This window comes from Terrapene carolina, unplaced genomic scaffold, assembly GCF_002925995.2.
Source record: "Terrapene carolina triunguis isolate 2854851 unplaced genomic scaffold, T_m_triunguis-2.0 Scaffold67, whole genome shotgun sequence".
Classification (NCBI taxonomy): Eukaryota; Metazoa; Chordata; order Testudines; family Emydidae; genus Terrapene; species Terrapene triunguis.
Genome location: NW_020664418.1, coordinates 26,175,070 through 26,193,330, shown reverse-complemented (window position 1 = coordinate 26,193,330; position 18,261 = coordinate 26,175,070). Strand labels below are relative to the sequence as shown.

At 42.9% G+C, this 18,261-nt stretch overlaps 1 protein-coding gene across 1 annotated transcript in view; it reads left to right on the top strand.

The window, feature by feature from the left end:
- Positions 1–1,461: 1,461 nt before the first annotated feature.
- Positions 1,462–18,261, top strand: part of LOC112110105 (myocardial zonula adherens protein) — an 87,921-nt gene continuing 71,121 nt past the window's right edge. Inside the window, exons 1-2 of the mRNA XM_029910748.1 lie at positions 1,462–1,482; positions 9,577–9,666. Of these exons, the coding sequence (XP_029766608.1) occupies positions 9,577–9,666 (90 nt within the window). The 5' untranslated portion in view covers positions 1,462–1,482. The remainder of the gene's footprint in view (positions 1,483–9,576; positions 9,667–18,261) is intronic.

Sequence of the window (18,261 nt, the reverse complement as noted above, 5' to 3'; positions counted from 1 at the left end):
CGCGTGTGGACCGCGGTAAGTTCGAAGTAAGGTATGTCGACTTCAGCTATGTTATTCACGTAGCTGAAGTTGCGTACCTTACTTCGACTTGGGGGGTTAGTGTAGACCAGGCCTAAGTGTAAAAGATGGAATGCTTGGCTATCTGTCACAAATAAATATAATACATGCAAGTATATGCACACTGTATATATTCAAACAGCCACACAATGCATATATATTTATATACTGTGCATTCACAATATCCACATCCATACACACAAGCACTCACTCTGCATACATGCACTATGCTGCCACACTATATGCATACAAATACTTATGCACTATGAACAATCACTGTACGCAAATATGATATAAATCTATAGTAGGTCCATGAGTGGGGCTTCTAGATGCTACTGCAATACAAGTAATAATTAACAAACAAAACACATGTGCATGCAGCACAGTAAGTAGATGCAATATTTATGCACATACTAACACTTTAAATATACACATGCAATGTGCACAATAATGCACTAATCAGTTATTAAGCACACACTGACAATGTAGTCACACAAGCCTGCCATACATGCAGCATACACACTATACAACTGTTGCATACTGGAACACACCCATAATTGCATTACACGCCAGACATATGCATGCAGAGATGGACATACTCATCACCCTGACACAATACATGTGACACACACTGCTAGGCACACATGTGCACACACAAATACCCTGTGCACAAATGCGGTGCACACACAAATAACTTGTGCACACACAGGAATAACGTGTGTACATGGGCTGTGCACACACTAATACCCTTGCAGTGCACAGATGCTATGCACATACCTGTGCACACCCAGCCACAAATATCCAGTGCACACACCTACTGACCCATGCACACCCACAAATACCCAGTGCACACACCTGCTGTGCAAACACCAAGAAATACCCAGTGTGCAAGCCTGCCGTGTATGCACACACCCACAGTACCCAGTGTCCACACCTGCTGTGCATGCACACATCCACAAATGCCCTGTGCACACACCTGCTGTGTGCGCACACACCCATAAATGCCTACTGCACACACGGTAGAGCTGTACATACACCCACAACTACCCCGTGCGCACACACCCACTCATGCCCCGTGGCACCTGTGCACACAGCTGCACTACACACCGATGCCCCGTGCACACACACACACCCCTACGCTAACACGCCGGCCGCCCCGCGGCATTGCTGGCTAGACACCGGCCGAGCGATAAAACGCTGGTTGCCTGACGAGTCCGGGGAGCACCGCGCTCGTCAGGCCGGCGCGGCGGCCCCTCCCCGGGGCGTTGGCTGGAGCCGCACCTGCCACCCCTGGCCGGAGCTCGGCCGCGAGTCAGTGAGCGCGGAAGGCGGCCAAGGAAGATGCTGCGCTACAGCTCCGCGCTCACCGTCACCGCCACCGTCCCCAGGCCGCCCGCCGGCGAGAGCGGCCCCGGCAAGAAGCGGGTGAGTCACCCGGGAGCCCTCTCCCCGCTGCGGCCCCTCAGCCTGCCCAGCTCGGCCTGGGGGTCCGCCCCCACCCCGGGCTGCTTCCCGCGCGGTGCTGCTGACCCCCAGCTGCGGGAGAAGCCGGGCCTGGGGCCGCTCCTCGGGATAACTGTGCCACTGGCACTGACCAGGCACCGGGTGGGTCAGGCTCCGTCTGTGGCATGGTGCGGGGGCTGCCTCCCGCTTGGCTTAGCTGGGATTTCGGGTAGAGGTGGGTGCATGGCCTTAAACTCGCCTTTGCTTAGGGAACTTGCTGCTGTTTCACCCTCATCCCGCCTCAATCGGCTGCCCAAATCCTGACTCTCCAATGAGCCCTAGAGTGTGGGGTCCGGTTAGCAACAGCAGGCTCGGCCAGTGCTGGCGCTGAGGAATGGAGAGACTACAGGCATTCTGCTCTCTGGAGAGCGCAACAGAAGTCCACGACTCTCTTCTTCTTCCCCATTCGCTAAAGGAGTTTTTACAATGTAGGGCAAAAGTCTAGTTCCCCATTTCTATTCCGTGTAGCCAGCAGGCTTAGACAAAGACTACAGAAGAGAGCAAATGACAGAAAGAAGTGTGATTTGGTTTAATGGACATAATTTAATAAGGGTTGTTTTTAAAGGGCAGAACATATATTTGCCCAGCAGTGTTTGGCCTCTAGCTATACATGCTTAAAGGAAGATGTAGTTTACTAATGATTTCCCTTTTGACTAGAGGAAAAATGTGCGAAAATATGTTTTATTGCATGGCAAAGACTAGAGCTGTAAAAGAAAGCGTATTGGTCTCAAGAGAAACACCCACTGTGCCCCAGATCCTCAAAGGTATTTAGGAGTATAACTCCCTTTGAGGATCTGGACCTGTGCTTTTCTTTTTCATGTTACGTTTTTTCAAAATTAATGTTTCTACTTTAGATAGAGAACATACTTGACAGCAAAATCAAGGTTGACAATGCACAATTTCCAAGAACAGTTCAAAGAAAATATTGCAGGATACTGCAAAATAATGTGTGTGTGTGTGTGTGTTTTGTTTTTGTTTTAATCTTCACTAATTAGTTTAGAGCACAAACTTTCCCTCTATGTATTTTGGCAGACTTCTCCCCTCCTCTCCCCCCCCCATCTGTGCTTCATCTTTGTTTCTGTTCCAATCTAATTATCTACTGAAAACAGGGTCAAATTTTGTGGGCTCTACAATGAGGTTTTCTTTTACTAGTCATAATATTGTGGCTCTAGTTTTTCCAGGAGGGGAGGTGTGCCATTCTGTGTGTGGTTGTTTGTAAACATCCAGCTGGATTTAAAGAATCAAGGACTTTCACATTCAGATGACTACAGATTAAGGATGCTTAAATGAATACCTTAGATGATGTAGCTAGCTATTTAAAAGGCTCATTTAAACCCATGAGCCTTTTAAATAGAACAATATTTAAATATGTTGGAATCTTTCACAATCAAGATAAGATCAGTAATGATGATTTATGAATCTGCTTGGCAACTCTTCTAAATGTTGTTAAAATTCTGGCAGATATAGTGACAAGAATGTTCCCACGCCCACCCTACTTTAAATAGCTTTTTCAGTAGTATAACAACATATGCTGTTATCATGAGAGGACACACATTCTTTACCTGCTGTAGTGGCAATAAAAACAACAAGGATCAGGTGATGAGCTTGTCATTACAAACCAGTGTTGTGTGACTGTAATGTTTTTAGAGAGACAAGGTGGGTGAGGTAATGGGTATGTCTACACTACAGACCTTACAGCGGCACAGCTGTACTGCTGTAAGGTCTCCTGTGTAGCCGTTCTATGCCGATGGGAGAGACCTCTCCTGCTGGCATAATTAAACCACCCTCAACGAGTGGCAGTAGCTATATCGGTGGTAAATGCTCTCCCAGTGACATAGGGCTGTCCTCACCAGTGCTTTTGACAGTGAAACTTATGTTGGTCGGGGGGGTGTTTTTTCACACCTGTGGTCAATAAAGGTTTTGCTGACAAAGTGCTAGTGTAGGCAAAGCCGGTATCTTTTAATGGACCAACTTCTGTTGATGAGAGAGACAAGCTTTTGAGCTTACACAGAGCTCTTCTTCAAGTCTGTACTGTTTTTGGAATACATAATAGTTCTCTGTTCATCTAACAGCAACACCCACCTGTTCATCAGAGAAAACAAAACCAGTGAGGAATGTTATCATGACACCTGTTGCATACAGTAACCAGTGAGACTGGTGAAGTTGCTGTAACAAAGTCATCTGCCTTTGTATGCTAGGAGCAAGTTAACTCTCTGAATTCACTCTTCATCACAAATATAAGGAGTACACAAACTTAGACTCATGGTGGGTGAGAAGCAAAGTTGTTAAAACTGAAAATTAGAAAGCTTTGAAAACTGCAATTATTATTATAGTAATAATAAGGAAATTAGATATTTTAATGGAGAGTTACATAGTGTAATGTGGCCTTATTTCCTAATTCTTTAGAATAAAGTGATTCCCATCCTCACTATTCATAATAAGTTTCATGTTTGATATCTTTCTTCTAAACAGGTTAATATTGAGAATATATTTTAGAATACAAATTTTGTTTGTTTTTTTAACTTAATCTACTCTAGCACATATTCCAGGACAAAGTAAACATACGTAGTTTTGGTAGTTTGTAAGAATACAGTACCTTTTTCTAGTGGGAACAACAGAATTAATTTGCAAGTAAAACTCTTTAGAGTAGTACCTTTCTCTTTTGTAGTGAAATGTTAGCTCCCAAACATGGTTATTGAAACAAGGGAATGAAAACACTTAGAATAACAAATTAAGTAAAATTACACCCAAGACAAGATGTCATAGTCCCAGCTATCACAGGAAAAGTGTCCATTAATCATATTATTTTAGAGATGAATCTAAGATGGCTATAATTACATTTTTTTCCACGGATTGTCTGTCAATAGTCCCTTATCACCAGATTAATCTTTTTGCACTGACTGAAATGAGAGACTTGTTTCTTGTCTTGTCTTCAGAAGTTTAGAATAACTTCCGACCCTATGCAGAGTGAGTGGTTCTTAAGCTTCAACCATTAAGTAAAGATTAACAAAAAAAATAGGCTATGGAGGCAAGCAGCAGGCAATTACTCGACAAAATTCCAGTCCCCAAACCACTTGAGTGCCAGAAGCAATTGTATCTTTGCTGGCATAATCGAAAACCTCTCCAGCTTTTTGATCCCACACCCTCTAAAGTCAGTGGGAATTTTGCCATTTTCAGTAGTTGGGTCAATATTGAGCATCTTTCTCCAGTGGGAGCAGTATGGAGATTTTAGGATAGGACAGATTATCAATAGACAAATATTAATTATTTTGCTAAAAAAAAATATCATTTTGGTCATTCTAACCCTATTGCTGGCATTCTGGCTCCACATATTTCACTAGTATTTTGCTTTTTTAAAAAAAAAGTCTGCAGAACATTTGTCAAAATAATCGTTCAGGGTTTGCATCAGTTACTCTTACTTGTGTAAAGCAGACCCCTGCTTATTCAAGGAGTATGCTGCTCAATGTGAATAAGGATTGTGGAAGTGGGGCCCTATATTTTTTTAATATACTCTAAAATTTTAAACTAACCTTCAGTGTTTTCTTTTTAAATTCTATATTGCAACAAACTATCATTGGTGATAACCTACTAGCTTCTTAGAAGCTGATAAGCTTGTCTCTAATTGTTAACTTCCATTCCATTTGGCAAACTAATGTTAAGAGCTGGAGTGAACCAGTCTTTGCTTCCCTGTGTGTGCATCAGTCTCACAGATGACATCCAGAGTAGCTCTGGGAATATTGCTCATGGGTTGGTGGTTATCACAGAGTAAACAGTGGGCACATAGTATTGGTCAAATTGGGGTTACTTTAATCATTGAGTAGTTTCTTAAAACTGTGGTTACTGCTAATTATAAAGTTTACAAGTTATGGATTTTTTTAGATTGTTTCTGATTCTTTATAAAACCAAAGTTACACCCCTACATCTACCAGGAGTTCAGTAATAGCATGATACGATCAATTTCATTCTAACCTGTTGTTGATGACATGGAGGTAGATGGGCCAGTGCTTCCAGTCCCTAACTTGGCTGCCTACTCAGAGTATGTCTATGCTACAAGCTCTACAGCAACACCGTACTTGTTATAACAACTGAAAGAGTCTTTCCACATAACCCCAGTGTTTCTGTCCGTTTCTTCTTCACTCAGTCATATTTCTCCCCCCTTCACTCAGCACTTAGGTCAGTCTCTCCCTAGTCTTTATCTGAGGTACCCCGTCCTTTTCTGAGGCATTTCTGCAACCATCCCCACAGCTGAAGGGTGCTGGGGTTGATTCCCTCTGGAGCCCATCACAGTTGTTCCTTCTTTTGGCCAATAAATTTGCGAACAAATGATGCAAAGCACTACCTCCCTAAGAGGCAACATCAGCTGAGGATCTGGGGATGTGTATGTAGCTGTGTGAAAAATCTTTCAATTACACTTTCTATTAAAATTGAATGGAGAGTTGGTTCAATGCTTTGTGGCATCAGAGATTCTGGGATCCCAAGTGAAATTTTGTGAGTATATGCCCAATCTGTTTTATGGCGCCATGCAGCTACTTCTTTCGTGTGTCCCTTGAGACAAACCCTCAGGCTGGTGTTCCTCCAAAAGGCTAGTGACTGGTTCTGTTTGAAAATGTGTGCTTGTTTTCTGTGGCATTTGCAGAGATGTTGGGATTGGTGCATGGTTCTGATTTAATTGGGGATGTATGGTGATTGTGAAAGTCTAAGTACAGTCCTGTTTGGTAAAATTCCATTTCTGCAGGGTGATGACGTGCAGTTTCTTCATCTATGTCTCCTAAAGGGTCTGTAGAATTTGATGGAGGATCCCAGTCTTGTCAACTGACAAACTCTACAACAGTCTGGCCTTTAGTATTCTGTGAGCATTACAAGCTGAAATGCGAAACAGTAAAGTTTCTTTCACTTTGCTGCTTGCAGTACTCATGGCAGAAATACTGATGAAAATATGATCTCCTGGAGTGTGTGCATATGCATACTGCTATGAGGCTGAGGGGATAGGGAAGTGAAGGGCAGCGAAAAGAAGGGCTCCTAGGTGTTATGGTAATATAAATACAGTAATGTTTTGGGGGGATAATAGAGAATGAAGTATGAAAAGGGTGCTACCCTGAATTTTTTTTAAACTTAAAGAAAAAGAAAAGAGGAGAAAGAAAAATATAAATACCAAAGCGGAATGGTCTCACCCAACCAAAGAGCCAATGAAAGAACCAGTCAAAGAGCTGGGGATGCTGTACTTTTGCTAACCCTAATTTATTACTCTTCCCAGTTATTCAGTTTCCTGCACTCTGATTGTGGGTCTGCATAATTATTGTTTGGGTGCAGTAACCAAATAGCATGTGAATCCCATTACCTGTACTCTGGCAGACAGTCACTGTTCACTAATCAGTGTACGGGGACTTGTACAATTTCAGTATGATTACTGACAAATAACTGTACTGTGAATATTTAAATCAACTGCTATAATCTCTCTATGCTCACTGGCTCCTGTGTTGAATGCCAAGCTCTTTGCCTGCTTCAAAGATGGTGTATGCTTCTGTTTCTCGTTCTCTTGTCAGTGAACTAGAAAAATACCTAAAATCAAAGAAATACAGGTTGTCAAATCACTGAAAGGGAGATTGCATTCAATGCTGTCTGGTCCAGTTCTGCTCCCACTGAAATCAGTGGGAGCAAGATTTGGCCTCCTTTCTTTCATCACCTTCCCTTGCAACCCCCTAAATTCCCTTGTCTTCCCTTGCTGTCCTACAGGTCAGGAAGGTGCTTGTCTCCACAAGAACAATCATAAATGTTTGTCTTTGTTTGCTTATATTGGAAGACTGCCAGCCTCTCCCTTCTGGTTCATGCTTGTAAACAAATATGTATTAGGGAGAAGAGCCTTGCTAAGTTGATGGGAGGAAAGAACAGTGGAAAGTGAAAATTAAAGGGATGGGGAAAAAAGGGTGAGAAGAAGTGTATAATGGGCTTCCTGATAATCATATTTTGTGCCAATAAACTCCAAAGTCAAGGAGTTTAGTAGCGTAGGGTATGGTTATTAACTTAAAAACAGGAAGTGCCTTAAAATTCTGTTATAATGGCTGAAAGGAAGAATCTGGAATTCTCTTCTAATGACAGTTTCAGATACCACCTAATCAATGTCAAAAGCCAGTATATGTGGACACAGTCAAGGTTGTATTCATCATTAAAAATAAATCACATTGTTTATTATAATTCCTTTGGAAACTGGAAATTAAAATGTTTCCTTACCAAATTTAACTTCCTTCATCACATGCACTTTGGCTTCTTGTTGTAGGTTTGATATTGAATGCTGATTAACGGCATTGAGCTCTTTTTGTATTTAAAAAAAATATATAAATTTTGCAAATGGATCTAAAGATCTAAATAAGTGATACTCAGACTGAGGCTCGCTTGCGAGCCACAAGTGGCTCTTTAATGTGTCTCCTGCAGCTCTTTGCAGCACATGATATTAAAACACTGTGATTTAATTCTTAACCAATCAGGATGTTTTTACAATGTTATTAATCAACTGTAGTTGATAAAATAATACATGGTCAGTCATTTTGCTGAGAGTAAAAACTAAACATTTCCTGTCATACTGTTGAAATATGAATATATAGCACTATAGTAAATGAAACAATGAATTCATGCTACGGTGTCTCTTCTGGGTAATGTTGATCGCTAATTTGGCTCCTGAACCACTGAGGTCTGAGTATCACTGATCTAAAGGGATCTAAGGGGCCTTGAAAGTGAAGACAAGTAGCTTATGTTCATAGTGACCGAGCAGGGGGAGTTAATGGAGGGATGCAAAGAGGGATGAAATGGTCAAAGCAACAGTCTGGGAAAATGATCTATGCAGCAGCAATTTCAGTGGATAGGAGTGAAACAGGATTGCATTTGTCAACGCTAGAGAAAAGGATGTTGCAGTAATTGAGGCATGAGGGCCTGGAGGAACATTTTAGCTGTGTGGATGGATAGGAAAGGCCGTATCTTAGACATGTTATGCACAAAGAATTGTGAAGAATTAGACACAGAGGTCAGAGTCCAAGATGATACCCACATTATGGGCCTGAGTGACAGGTAGGACTGTAGTGGTGTCCATAGTGGCTGAGAGAGAGGGGGAGGATTTTGGGGGGGGGGGGAATTTAAGAGCTCTCTTTTAGCCATGTTGAGCTTGAGCTGACAGCTAGACATCCACAAGGAGATGTCAGAGAGAGTGTATGGGATTTTAGTTTGGACAGAGTGTGTTTTGCATTTCAACAGTTGGTATCTATTGCTTAGGAATCATTCTTGCTTTTTATTGTAGCACCTAAAGGCTCCAGCCAAGACTGGGGCCCTGTCATGCTAGGCACTGAACAAACTTGTAGTAAAAGACAGCCCCTGCCTCAAAGAGCTTACAATCTAAACAGACAACAAAGGGAAACAATGTGAGGGGAAAACAGTATTATTAACCCCGTTTCACCAAAGAGGAAGTGACTTTTCCAAGGTCAGGTAGGAAGAGGGACCTTGATTACACTTTTTTATGAAAGAGTTTATGAACTTTTAGCCATGTTTATAATTTACTGATGTGATTAATCTCATTGAATTCAGTGGAACTAAACTCATGAGCGTTTCCAGGATCAAGCTATTGGTATGTCCTCAACATAAAAACAGGGTCTGTTCTAGAAAGCATTTTGTGTTCTTAGATACTGAATCTCCCATTTTAAAGATCAAAGATGTGCCAAATTGCAATCAAAGCAGAGAAACTGAAGAAAACTATTTTCAGTGTTAGTGTATTTCAGTTCTCAATGTCATTTGGGTGAACATAGCAAAAGCCCATTTCAGTCAACAGCATGTTATTATTTCAGGTATGTAATGTTCTCCTTGAATTAGTTCTTGCCAGCTAAAAAACCCAGCCATTAAAAAGTAACTTTTTTCATTGTTTGTGGCATGGATGAAAACTTGAAAGCTAGCACATCTTATTTTACAGAGGAGTCTATTAAAATGATTTTTCTTAGCATTCTTAAAACTGAAAGAAAACCTTTGTTTCCTTTCTAGATGAATGTCTGTAGATTACGCCTAACAGTGCCACCGGATGAAGGCTCATTTTCTGAACAAGGAGCAAATAAACTGGAAAGAACAAAAAAAGTAAGTGCATTGCGTGTAGGCTGGCATTTACCAGCATGCAATTGGTAACAATCAGAATGTGTTTGTTTCATCCCTTCCACAGAAACTGAGATTAATATTGATGGGAATTTCAACATCTTTGCAAATTTAAGAAAAGAAAATTGACATTTCACATAAAAGTTATACCATGCTCAAAACTGAAGTATGGGTGAGCTCTGAAGTTGTGGGCAGCAAAATTGTGCCTGGAGATAAAAGGGTTAGAACAGCTTTGCAGCACATAGGCTCTAGGTGATGGGCAGCTGAGGTACTTTCAAGATTTTATTATTTAATATTTGTAACAGAGGCCCAAATCAAAATCAGGACCCCATTGTGTTAGGCACCATACTAGTGCATGCAAAGAAAAGGTCCTTGTCTCAAAGAGTTTAGCATCTTAGGGTTTGATCCTGCAAAGTCTTAAATGTATGAATGGTCCCCATTGGTTTCAGTGGGACTACTTGTGTGTAAAGGTTTCAGAGTAGCAGCCGTGTTAGTCTGTATCCGCAAAAAGAACAGGAGTACTTGTGGCACCTTACTAAAATTTGTTAGTCTCTAAGGTGCCACAAGTACTCCTGTTCTTCTTGTGTGTAAAGTTATGCACGTGCTTAAGTTTTTGCAAGATTGGGGCCTTAAAAATGTGTATTTGAACTGACCTTCCTATGACTTTTTGAAGAAAAAAAAAAAGTGAAGTGTAAGTTGTTAACTATATTACACAGAGGAGATAGACCAATACTGATGGGGAAAAATACAAAAGAAGGAAATCAAGGTTCTTCTGGAAAGAAAATGGTATGAGAGCAGTGTGGTGAAAAAGAGACAAAGGGTCCAGTTCTGTTCCTACAGAAGCAGTGGCAAAACTTTGTGAGTTTAGGGGTGCAAGACCAAGCTGTAAGGGCCAGATTTTTACACTTATTTAGGCACCTAAACACCTTTAAAAAAGTACTTGGTGCCAGATTTTTAGTGCCATAAATATGTTTATCCTGTCTTAAGCCAGGATTAAAAAGGAAAGCTGGGAATCTTTTACTGTTTGACCACATGAACACTTTAATAAACCAAACCGAAACAAGAAATTAGCAGAACAGTGCTTGAATTGTGATGCTGCACTAGGATCACCTCAAAACCCAACTACTTAATAGTATCTCTAAACTAATGTAACTGTAGCCTGATTCAGCAAGAGACAAATGTTTTCCCTACTTTCAATTTTGTTCAAAATTGTCAAAATATAAGGGGTTTATCAAATATCAGTTGTGCAAAGATACAGGCTTGGATTCTTATTTACACTAAGCCCCTTGACATCACTCTGGCGCTGTTAAAGGGGTCTTAAAGTGACTGTAAGTGTGACTTGCACTCACTCAAAGATGGATTAGTGTCAATTAGAATCAAACCCATAATATTTAAACTGAGTAGCTGTAGCATGTGGAATACTTTTTGCCACTTTAAATCCTCTCCACATTTGTATCCGATACCCAAGGAATTTCTGCTACTTAATTAGGGCAATGGATGTAGGGTCCACCCACATTAAGAGTAGTTCTAGTTTGTTTTTGAGCAGGATATATATTAACTGTAGTATGTGGGAAACAATAATGAAAAGTTTCAGAGTAGCAGCCGTGTTAGTCTGTATCTGCAAAAAGAACAGGAGTACTTGTGGCACCTTAGAGACTAACAAATTTATTAGAGCATAAGCTTTCGTGGGCTACAACCCACTTCCTCGGATGCATATAGAGTGAAACATATATAGAGGAGATATATATACACACATACAGAGAGCATGAATAGGTGGGAGTTGTCTTACCAACTCTAAGAGGCCAATTAAGTAAGAGAAAAAAAGCTTTTGAAGTGATAATCAAGATAGCCAAGTACAGACAGTTTGATAAGAAGCAAGTGTGAGAACAAACTGTCTGTACTTGGCTATCTTGATTATCACTTCAAAAGCTTTTTTTCTCTTACTTAATTGGCCTCTTAGAGTTGGTAAGACAACTCCCACCTATTCATGCTCTCTGTATGTGTGTATATATATCTCCTCTATATATGTTTCACTCTATATGCATCCGAGGAAGTGGGTTGTAGCCCACGAAAGCTTATGCTCTAATAAATTTGTTAGTCTCTAAGGTGCCACAAGTAATAATGAAAAGAAGTGTCAGAGGCCCATGAATGATCAGAGCTGAGACAGTTTTTATTTCTGACAGTCTTTTTCACTGTAGGGCCTTGAATTTAAAGGAAGCAAATGAGATTTCCCACCTTCTCCCCCTACAACTGTAAATTCAAATTGCAAATTTAACACAAATTGAGGCTGGCAGTTTTATACCAGAGAATGTATTAAGGGGGAGCAACTGTATTAATCCTCTGTATAGTCTAGAATGCAAAGTGGTAAGTTTGTTTACATATTCCCAAAATACTGGATTCTTCCTACATATTGTTTTATGATTTATATTAGTTAAATTCAGAATTATCTACCAGCTGTATGATCTTATTGCATTGAGTTATAACAGTCTGATAGCTTTCCAAAGGTAAGTAATTCTTGTCAATAATAATTGCTGATATTCAAGAGTATATATCTAGTTGGCAGTGGGCATTGCAATTAAATATTCAAAAACATGTGGAGCATTTTACCCCTCATGCCATCAGATTGTATCTGGTGGCCATTGTAGATAGATGAATGCATATCACCATATAAACAAACAACTGCAAAAAGTTATTGACTGTGAATCGGTTTTCACCTAATACCTTCAAGAGAAGTTTGTAATTTATTACTGATGGATTTTATTGTCACTGTAATGATTGCTTGTATAAACCCTATCTGGTTGCATATTAACTGGGAATGCAGACAGGGCTCTATTTATTCTTTTTTTAAAATTTTATTTGAAGAATGATAAGATACTTTTATATATCTCAAGATATCATGATCAAATATCTGAGTTGATCCACCCATATTCGACTGACTCAACTTTATTCTTAAAGTGTCTTACAAACATTAACTAATCCTCAGAACGCCTTTGTGAGACAGGGAATTATAGCCTTTTATAAATGGGGATAATAGAGACAGGGGTTAGGTGACTGTTCAGTTTGCAGGCTTGCATTTAACAATTTAACAATTAAAGTATGCAAATACAGCTGTGCAGTGCCAAGAATCGAAAGGAACAGCATGACAGTCACTGGACAGCAAAGCTGTATGAGCACAATGTTGTATTGTCTTTAAATACTGGATATTGTGAAAAAACATTCAGAAAAATACTAGTGTTGGATATGAAAGTAAGGCAGCTTTTGTCGACAAAATAGGGGAGGTGTGCACACTACAATGCCACTTTTACTGACAAAATTCTCCTGTTTGGCAACAAAATAAAACCACCTCCATGAGAGGCATGGAGCTTTTTGCGGCAAAGTTTTTGTCAACAAAATGTCAGTGTGGACACCATGCTTGATTTTGTCACTGTAATTGGCCTCCAGGAGGTCCCACAATGCCCATCCTGACCGCTCAGGTCAGCAGTTCGAACTCCGCTGCCCTGCAGCTAGGTAAACAAGCATCCATCCCTCCATCTTTAAAGGCCATTTTTGAAATTCCACTTCCTGTTTGCTCAGCGTGGAGAGCTCACATCACAGTCTCCCAGCTGACCATGGTGGCTCCATGGGGCAAATGGTCTCCCGCTTGGACCACAGTTGGAGCAGTTGGATCTGCTGAGTATATGGGGAGAGGAGGCTGTCCAGTCCCAGCTCCGCTCCAGCTGAAGGAATTTCAACACCTATGGGCAGATTTCTTATGCCTTGTGCAATAAGGGCTACGATCGGGACACTGCGCAGTTCCGAGTGAAGATAAAGGAGCTGAGGCAGGTCTACCATAAGGCGAAGGAGGCAAACAGTTGCTCAAGTGTTGCGCTGAAGACCTGCTGCTTCTATAAGGAGCTGGACGCCATCCCCGCGGGGACCCCATCTCCACTGCCAACAGCCTTGTGGATCCTTTGACGGGGCTGGAGGTGGTGAACAGTGGACCTAACCCTGAGGACGAAGTCATGGCATAGAGGTGGAGTTGGAGGATGATGTGGAGCCCACGGCAGGGTTGTCTGGTGGTGTTGCAAATCTGGAACTCTTCTCCATGCAGGAGGTGTCTAGCTAGTCCCAGCACTCCGTCTCCGGCGAGCAAGATGCTGGAGAGCAGACTCCTGGTAAGTGATCTTTTTGAGCTGATGCCGCTCGCTTATAAATAAATAAATTAATGGAGATATTCTATCTCCTAGAACTGGAAGGGACCTTGAAAGGTCATCAAGTCCAGCCCCCTGCTTTCACTAGCAGGACCAAGTACTGATTTTGCCCCAGACCCCTAAGTGGCCCCCTCAAGGATTGAACTCACAACCCTGGGTTTAGCAGGCCAATGCTCAAACCACTGAGCTATCCCTCCCCCCTATTTGACATATAGGTGTCCTTGTATCCTGTAGAAGTGGGTGAAGGGATAGAAATGTGGAAGACAAGTGTGTTTGAGTGTGCTTCACATTCCCTGTGCAGCTAAGCAGTGTGATGGAACAGTGTGTTGATGCACACTGAGATTTCATAGGAATCCTCCAGAGAGATCGCTAGGAAACTTTCCTGGAGATATTTGCCAAATCTCTGTCGAAGGTTCTTTGGCAGAGCTGCTTTGTTCCTTTCCCTGTTGTAGGAAACTTTCCCGGGCCAATCGACAATCACTGGTGCAGGGACCAAAGCGGCACACAGGCAAACAGCATAGGAGCCAGGTCTGAAGCTGCATGCATGAAGTAGATGCACCCTTGCATCCTTGTTTACCATCAGGAGTGAGATATCTGCTTCAGTGATCCCCACCTGTGGAAAACGGTGGCAGAATTTACAATATTGTCCCTACTCGCCTCCAGTGATCCCCTTAAAAAAAACCTTAGATCCTTTGCCCCATCTTGAATGCCCAACCCCCCACCTCCAGGCCAAACTCACCATGTTTAGAGTATTCACCGAGCTGTTGCTTGCCAGGGACAGTGAGAAACAATTCATATGTGAAAAGAGATGTATTTTAACGTAATGATTCAGTGCTGCGCATACACTAACAATCATGCTTCTGTGTATTATTGTTTCTTGTTTATGCAGATGTGGCCTTCAGGGGAACCACCTACACACCGGCGGAGCGCCTCCATCAGATAAGGAAGTGACCAAGGTGGAGCAAGGAGAACATGTTCTGCGGGGTGCTCCAATCGTCTTGAGGCAGAAAAAAGAGAACACAGAGAGAGAAATGGAAAGATGGGATAGAAAGGAGAGTGTGGAGCACATTCAAAAGGCCCATGAGCAGATGATAAAAGTCATGGAGAAGCAAACAGAGATGCCGAAGTTCCTCATCACATTTCAGTCAGAACGGATGCGTGCTCACGTTCCCCCCCCCCCCCCCCCCCCCGCAGCCAATACAGAACTGTTTTCCATGTCCTCTCCAAACTCCTCCCACACATTCCTTCCAACTTTTTGGAACATCTCAGTATCCTGTTCACTCCACCCCTTTGGACAGCTTCCAAAATGAGAACTGGACTTAAGCACAGCTATGAGAGCATCCACTGCCTTGCATTGCTAACTCCCTTCCCACCAAGCCTTTTGTATATGTTAACTGGTATTTAATAAAAACAAACTCTCTGAAAGATAACCAGTCTTTATTTGTGTCCCACATGTAGTGATAGCTGCTGGTAGTAAAACATATGCATGCAGTTTAATCATTTACTTATGGTAAATCCCACTCGGGAAACATCACAAGTGTTAGGCAAAATAAGAAAACTCAAAATAATGAACAGATTAGTGAACAGAAATATACATTACTGGTTCTCATTATCAGAATGTTGCCTCAAAGACTCCCTGATTTGAATTGCCATCTGTTGTGCCCTTCTAATAGCCCTGGTATCAGGCTGCTCAAAATCAGCAGCCAGGTGATCTGCCTCTGCGCTGTACCCCTGGTCAAACTTTTCACCTTTCTCCTTGCAAAGATTAGGTAGAAGGTAGCTATGACTATGGGAATGTTTTCCTCACTTAGATCTAATCTGCCATAAAGATGCACTTTTAATCTACCAAATATATATTTCATGGTCATTCTGCACCTACTCAGCTTGTTGGTGAAGTGCTCCTGGCTGCTGTCCAGGTTTCCCTTGTAAGGCTTCATGAGCCATGGGAGTAAGGGGTATGCTGGATCTCCCAGGATCACTGTGGGCATTTCAACATCGCCCTCCCTCCCCGCCCCTCCCCAAAATCTTCTGGTCTGGAAAGAAAGTCCCTGCTTGCAGCTTTCTGTACAGGCCAGTGTTCCTGAAGATACGTGCGTCATGTACCTTCCCGGACCAGCCTGCGTTGACGTCAGTGAAATGCCCATGGTGATCTACAAGAGCCTGCAATACCATAGAGAAGTACCTCTTTCTATTGATGCACTCTGTTGCTAGATCGTTCAGGGCCAAAATTGGAATATGCGTTCCATCTATTGCCCCTCCACAATTAGGGAATTCCATTGCTGCAACGCCATCCACTAGTTCACACACATTGCCAAGAGTCTCAGTACTTTGTAGCAGGATGTAATTAATGGCCCTGTTCACTCATGTTAACGTGACACCCACGATCGACTTCCAAACTGATTCGCGACCGACTGGTAGCAGACTGGAGTCGCCAGCTTCCACTCTGTGATCACCATGCACTTCTCTACCAAGAGGGCAGCTCTCATTTTGGTGTCCTTGTGCCGTAGTGCTGGGGTGAGCTCCGCACATAGTTCCAGGAAGATGGCTTTCCACATCCAAAAGTTCTGTAGCCACTGCTCATCATCCCACTACTCAGTGTTTGTTTCCTGAGCTCAAAAGCCCAGGAGTCCACTGTGTGCAGCTGCTCCGTGAATGCCAAAAATTAATCTGGTGTTTCTTTCCATGGCACACAGCAGGTCGCGCAACTCTGATTCCTGTTCAGATTGGGAGCTCGTGATATAATGCATGACCATCCACGATGTGTTCATAACAGTGACCACAACAGGAGCAGTGCAGGATCCATCCTTTCACACAGAGATGGCGGGCGCGTAGTAAACAGAGGCCAATGAAAAATGTCACAAAATGCAGTTGGAAGACCATGGAATGCTGGGATGGAAATAATGCATCATGGGATGTTGAACCTGCCCCCATGATGTGCTGCGATCCACTCCGCCTTCCCACAAGTCCTAACTGCAGAAATGGGATAGCTACCCACAATGCTAGAGCACCAACTGTGGACGTGCTCTGATGACAGAGGGAGCGTAGTGTGAACATGCAATAACAATCTTGTTATAGCGCTTTTTGATCGCCAACAAACTTTTGTTGGCAAAACTCTATAGTGTAGACAAGACCTTATTTTGAGCACTTACTGAATTTTATACCCATCTTTGTTCCATACTGTAGCATCTAAGGGTTTGTCTTTACTGCAGTTAGTACACTCAACTTGCTCCACTCAAGCCTACTGAGAATGATCACACTGCAAAACAAGACCTTCACAGAGGCTATGTCTACACAGTAATGTACACCGAGGGTTAGTGGGACTTAAGTCAGCTGACCTGTGGCAAGGAATCCTGGGCTTGACCATCTACATTGCATTTTTAATCCAACATCTCAGTGACAGGGAGCCACCTCCTCCCTGTCAACTTTGCTCCCTGTTCTGGGCAAGCTCTACACAGCTGTGAGGAGGAGTCAGAGCCGCTGCTGCGGGAGGAGCTGAAAGGGGTAGCATGCTTGGCCAGACAGTAATGGCACTTCCGGCTGCTCCCTGGCTGCATGCTCCTCTGCTTCCAGGAACTCTGGGATACGCAGGAGCACTTCTAGGACCCAAGTCAAGCTGAAGCCATGTGCACACAGGAAACCAATAGGGCTCAGACCCTAGGTCCGAACTTACTATGGGCTCAGACCCTCCAGCCCTGAAGGGTCTTGGCCTGTGTACCCTCTAAGCCGCGCAGCCTCTCAGAAGTGATTCAAGTGCCACGCACTTGATTAGCAGAGCACATCTGGCAGCGTGTGTTCAGATGCCCCTCCCCGCTGCTGTTTTGCAGCCACGTTGCTCATGCAGCTGCTCCTGGGACCCTCTTGCTGGCTGTGCAAAGTGTGGGGGAGGAGGATGCTGATGTCAGGGTGTCCCCTTCCCCCCCACCCCTGTACCCCATCACCACAGAGCAGGGGAGAGGGGACAGGGCTCAGGACTCAGAGCAGGAGAGAGTGCTGTGGTCTGAGGTCTGAACGAGCCTTCTGGGTGGTGTGAGTGCCTTAAAGAGACAGCACACGGTGTCTCAGAGACTTCCCCAGCAGCCAGTGTGCGTGTGCTTTCTCTCTCTCTCTCTCTCTCTCCCTTGCCCGTGTCCCCCAATCTCTGCAGAGTGGGGGAGAGGGGACAGGGCTCAGGAGCAGAAGAGCTTTCACTGAGTGCTTTAAAGAGACAGTGCACAGCGTCTCTCAGAAACTTCCCCAGCAGCCAGCACACACACTCTGTGTGTGTGTGTGTGTGTGTATGTGTGTGTGCACAATTTTACTCTTTCAAAATGTGTTATTTTAGTTTTTTGACTGGTCTATGCATTTCATAATTTTTATTTCTCTTACACTTAAATTTAATTCTTTGAGTAGT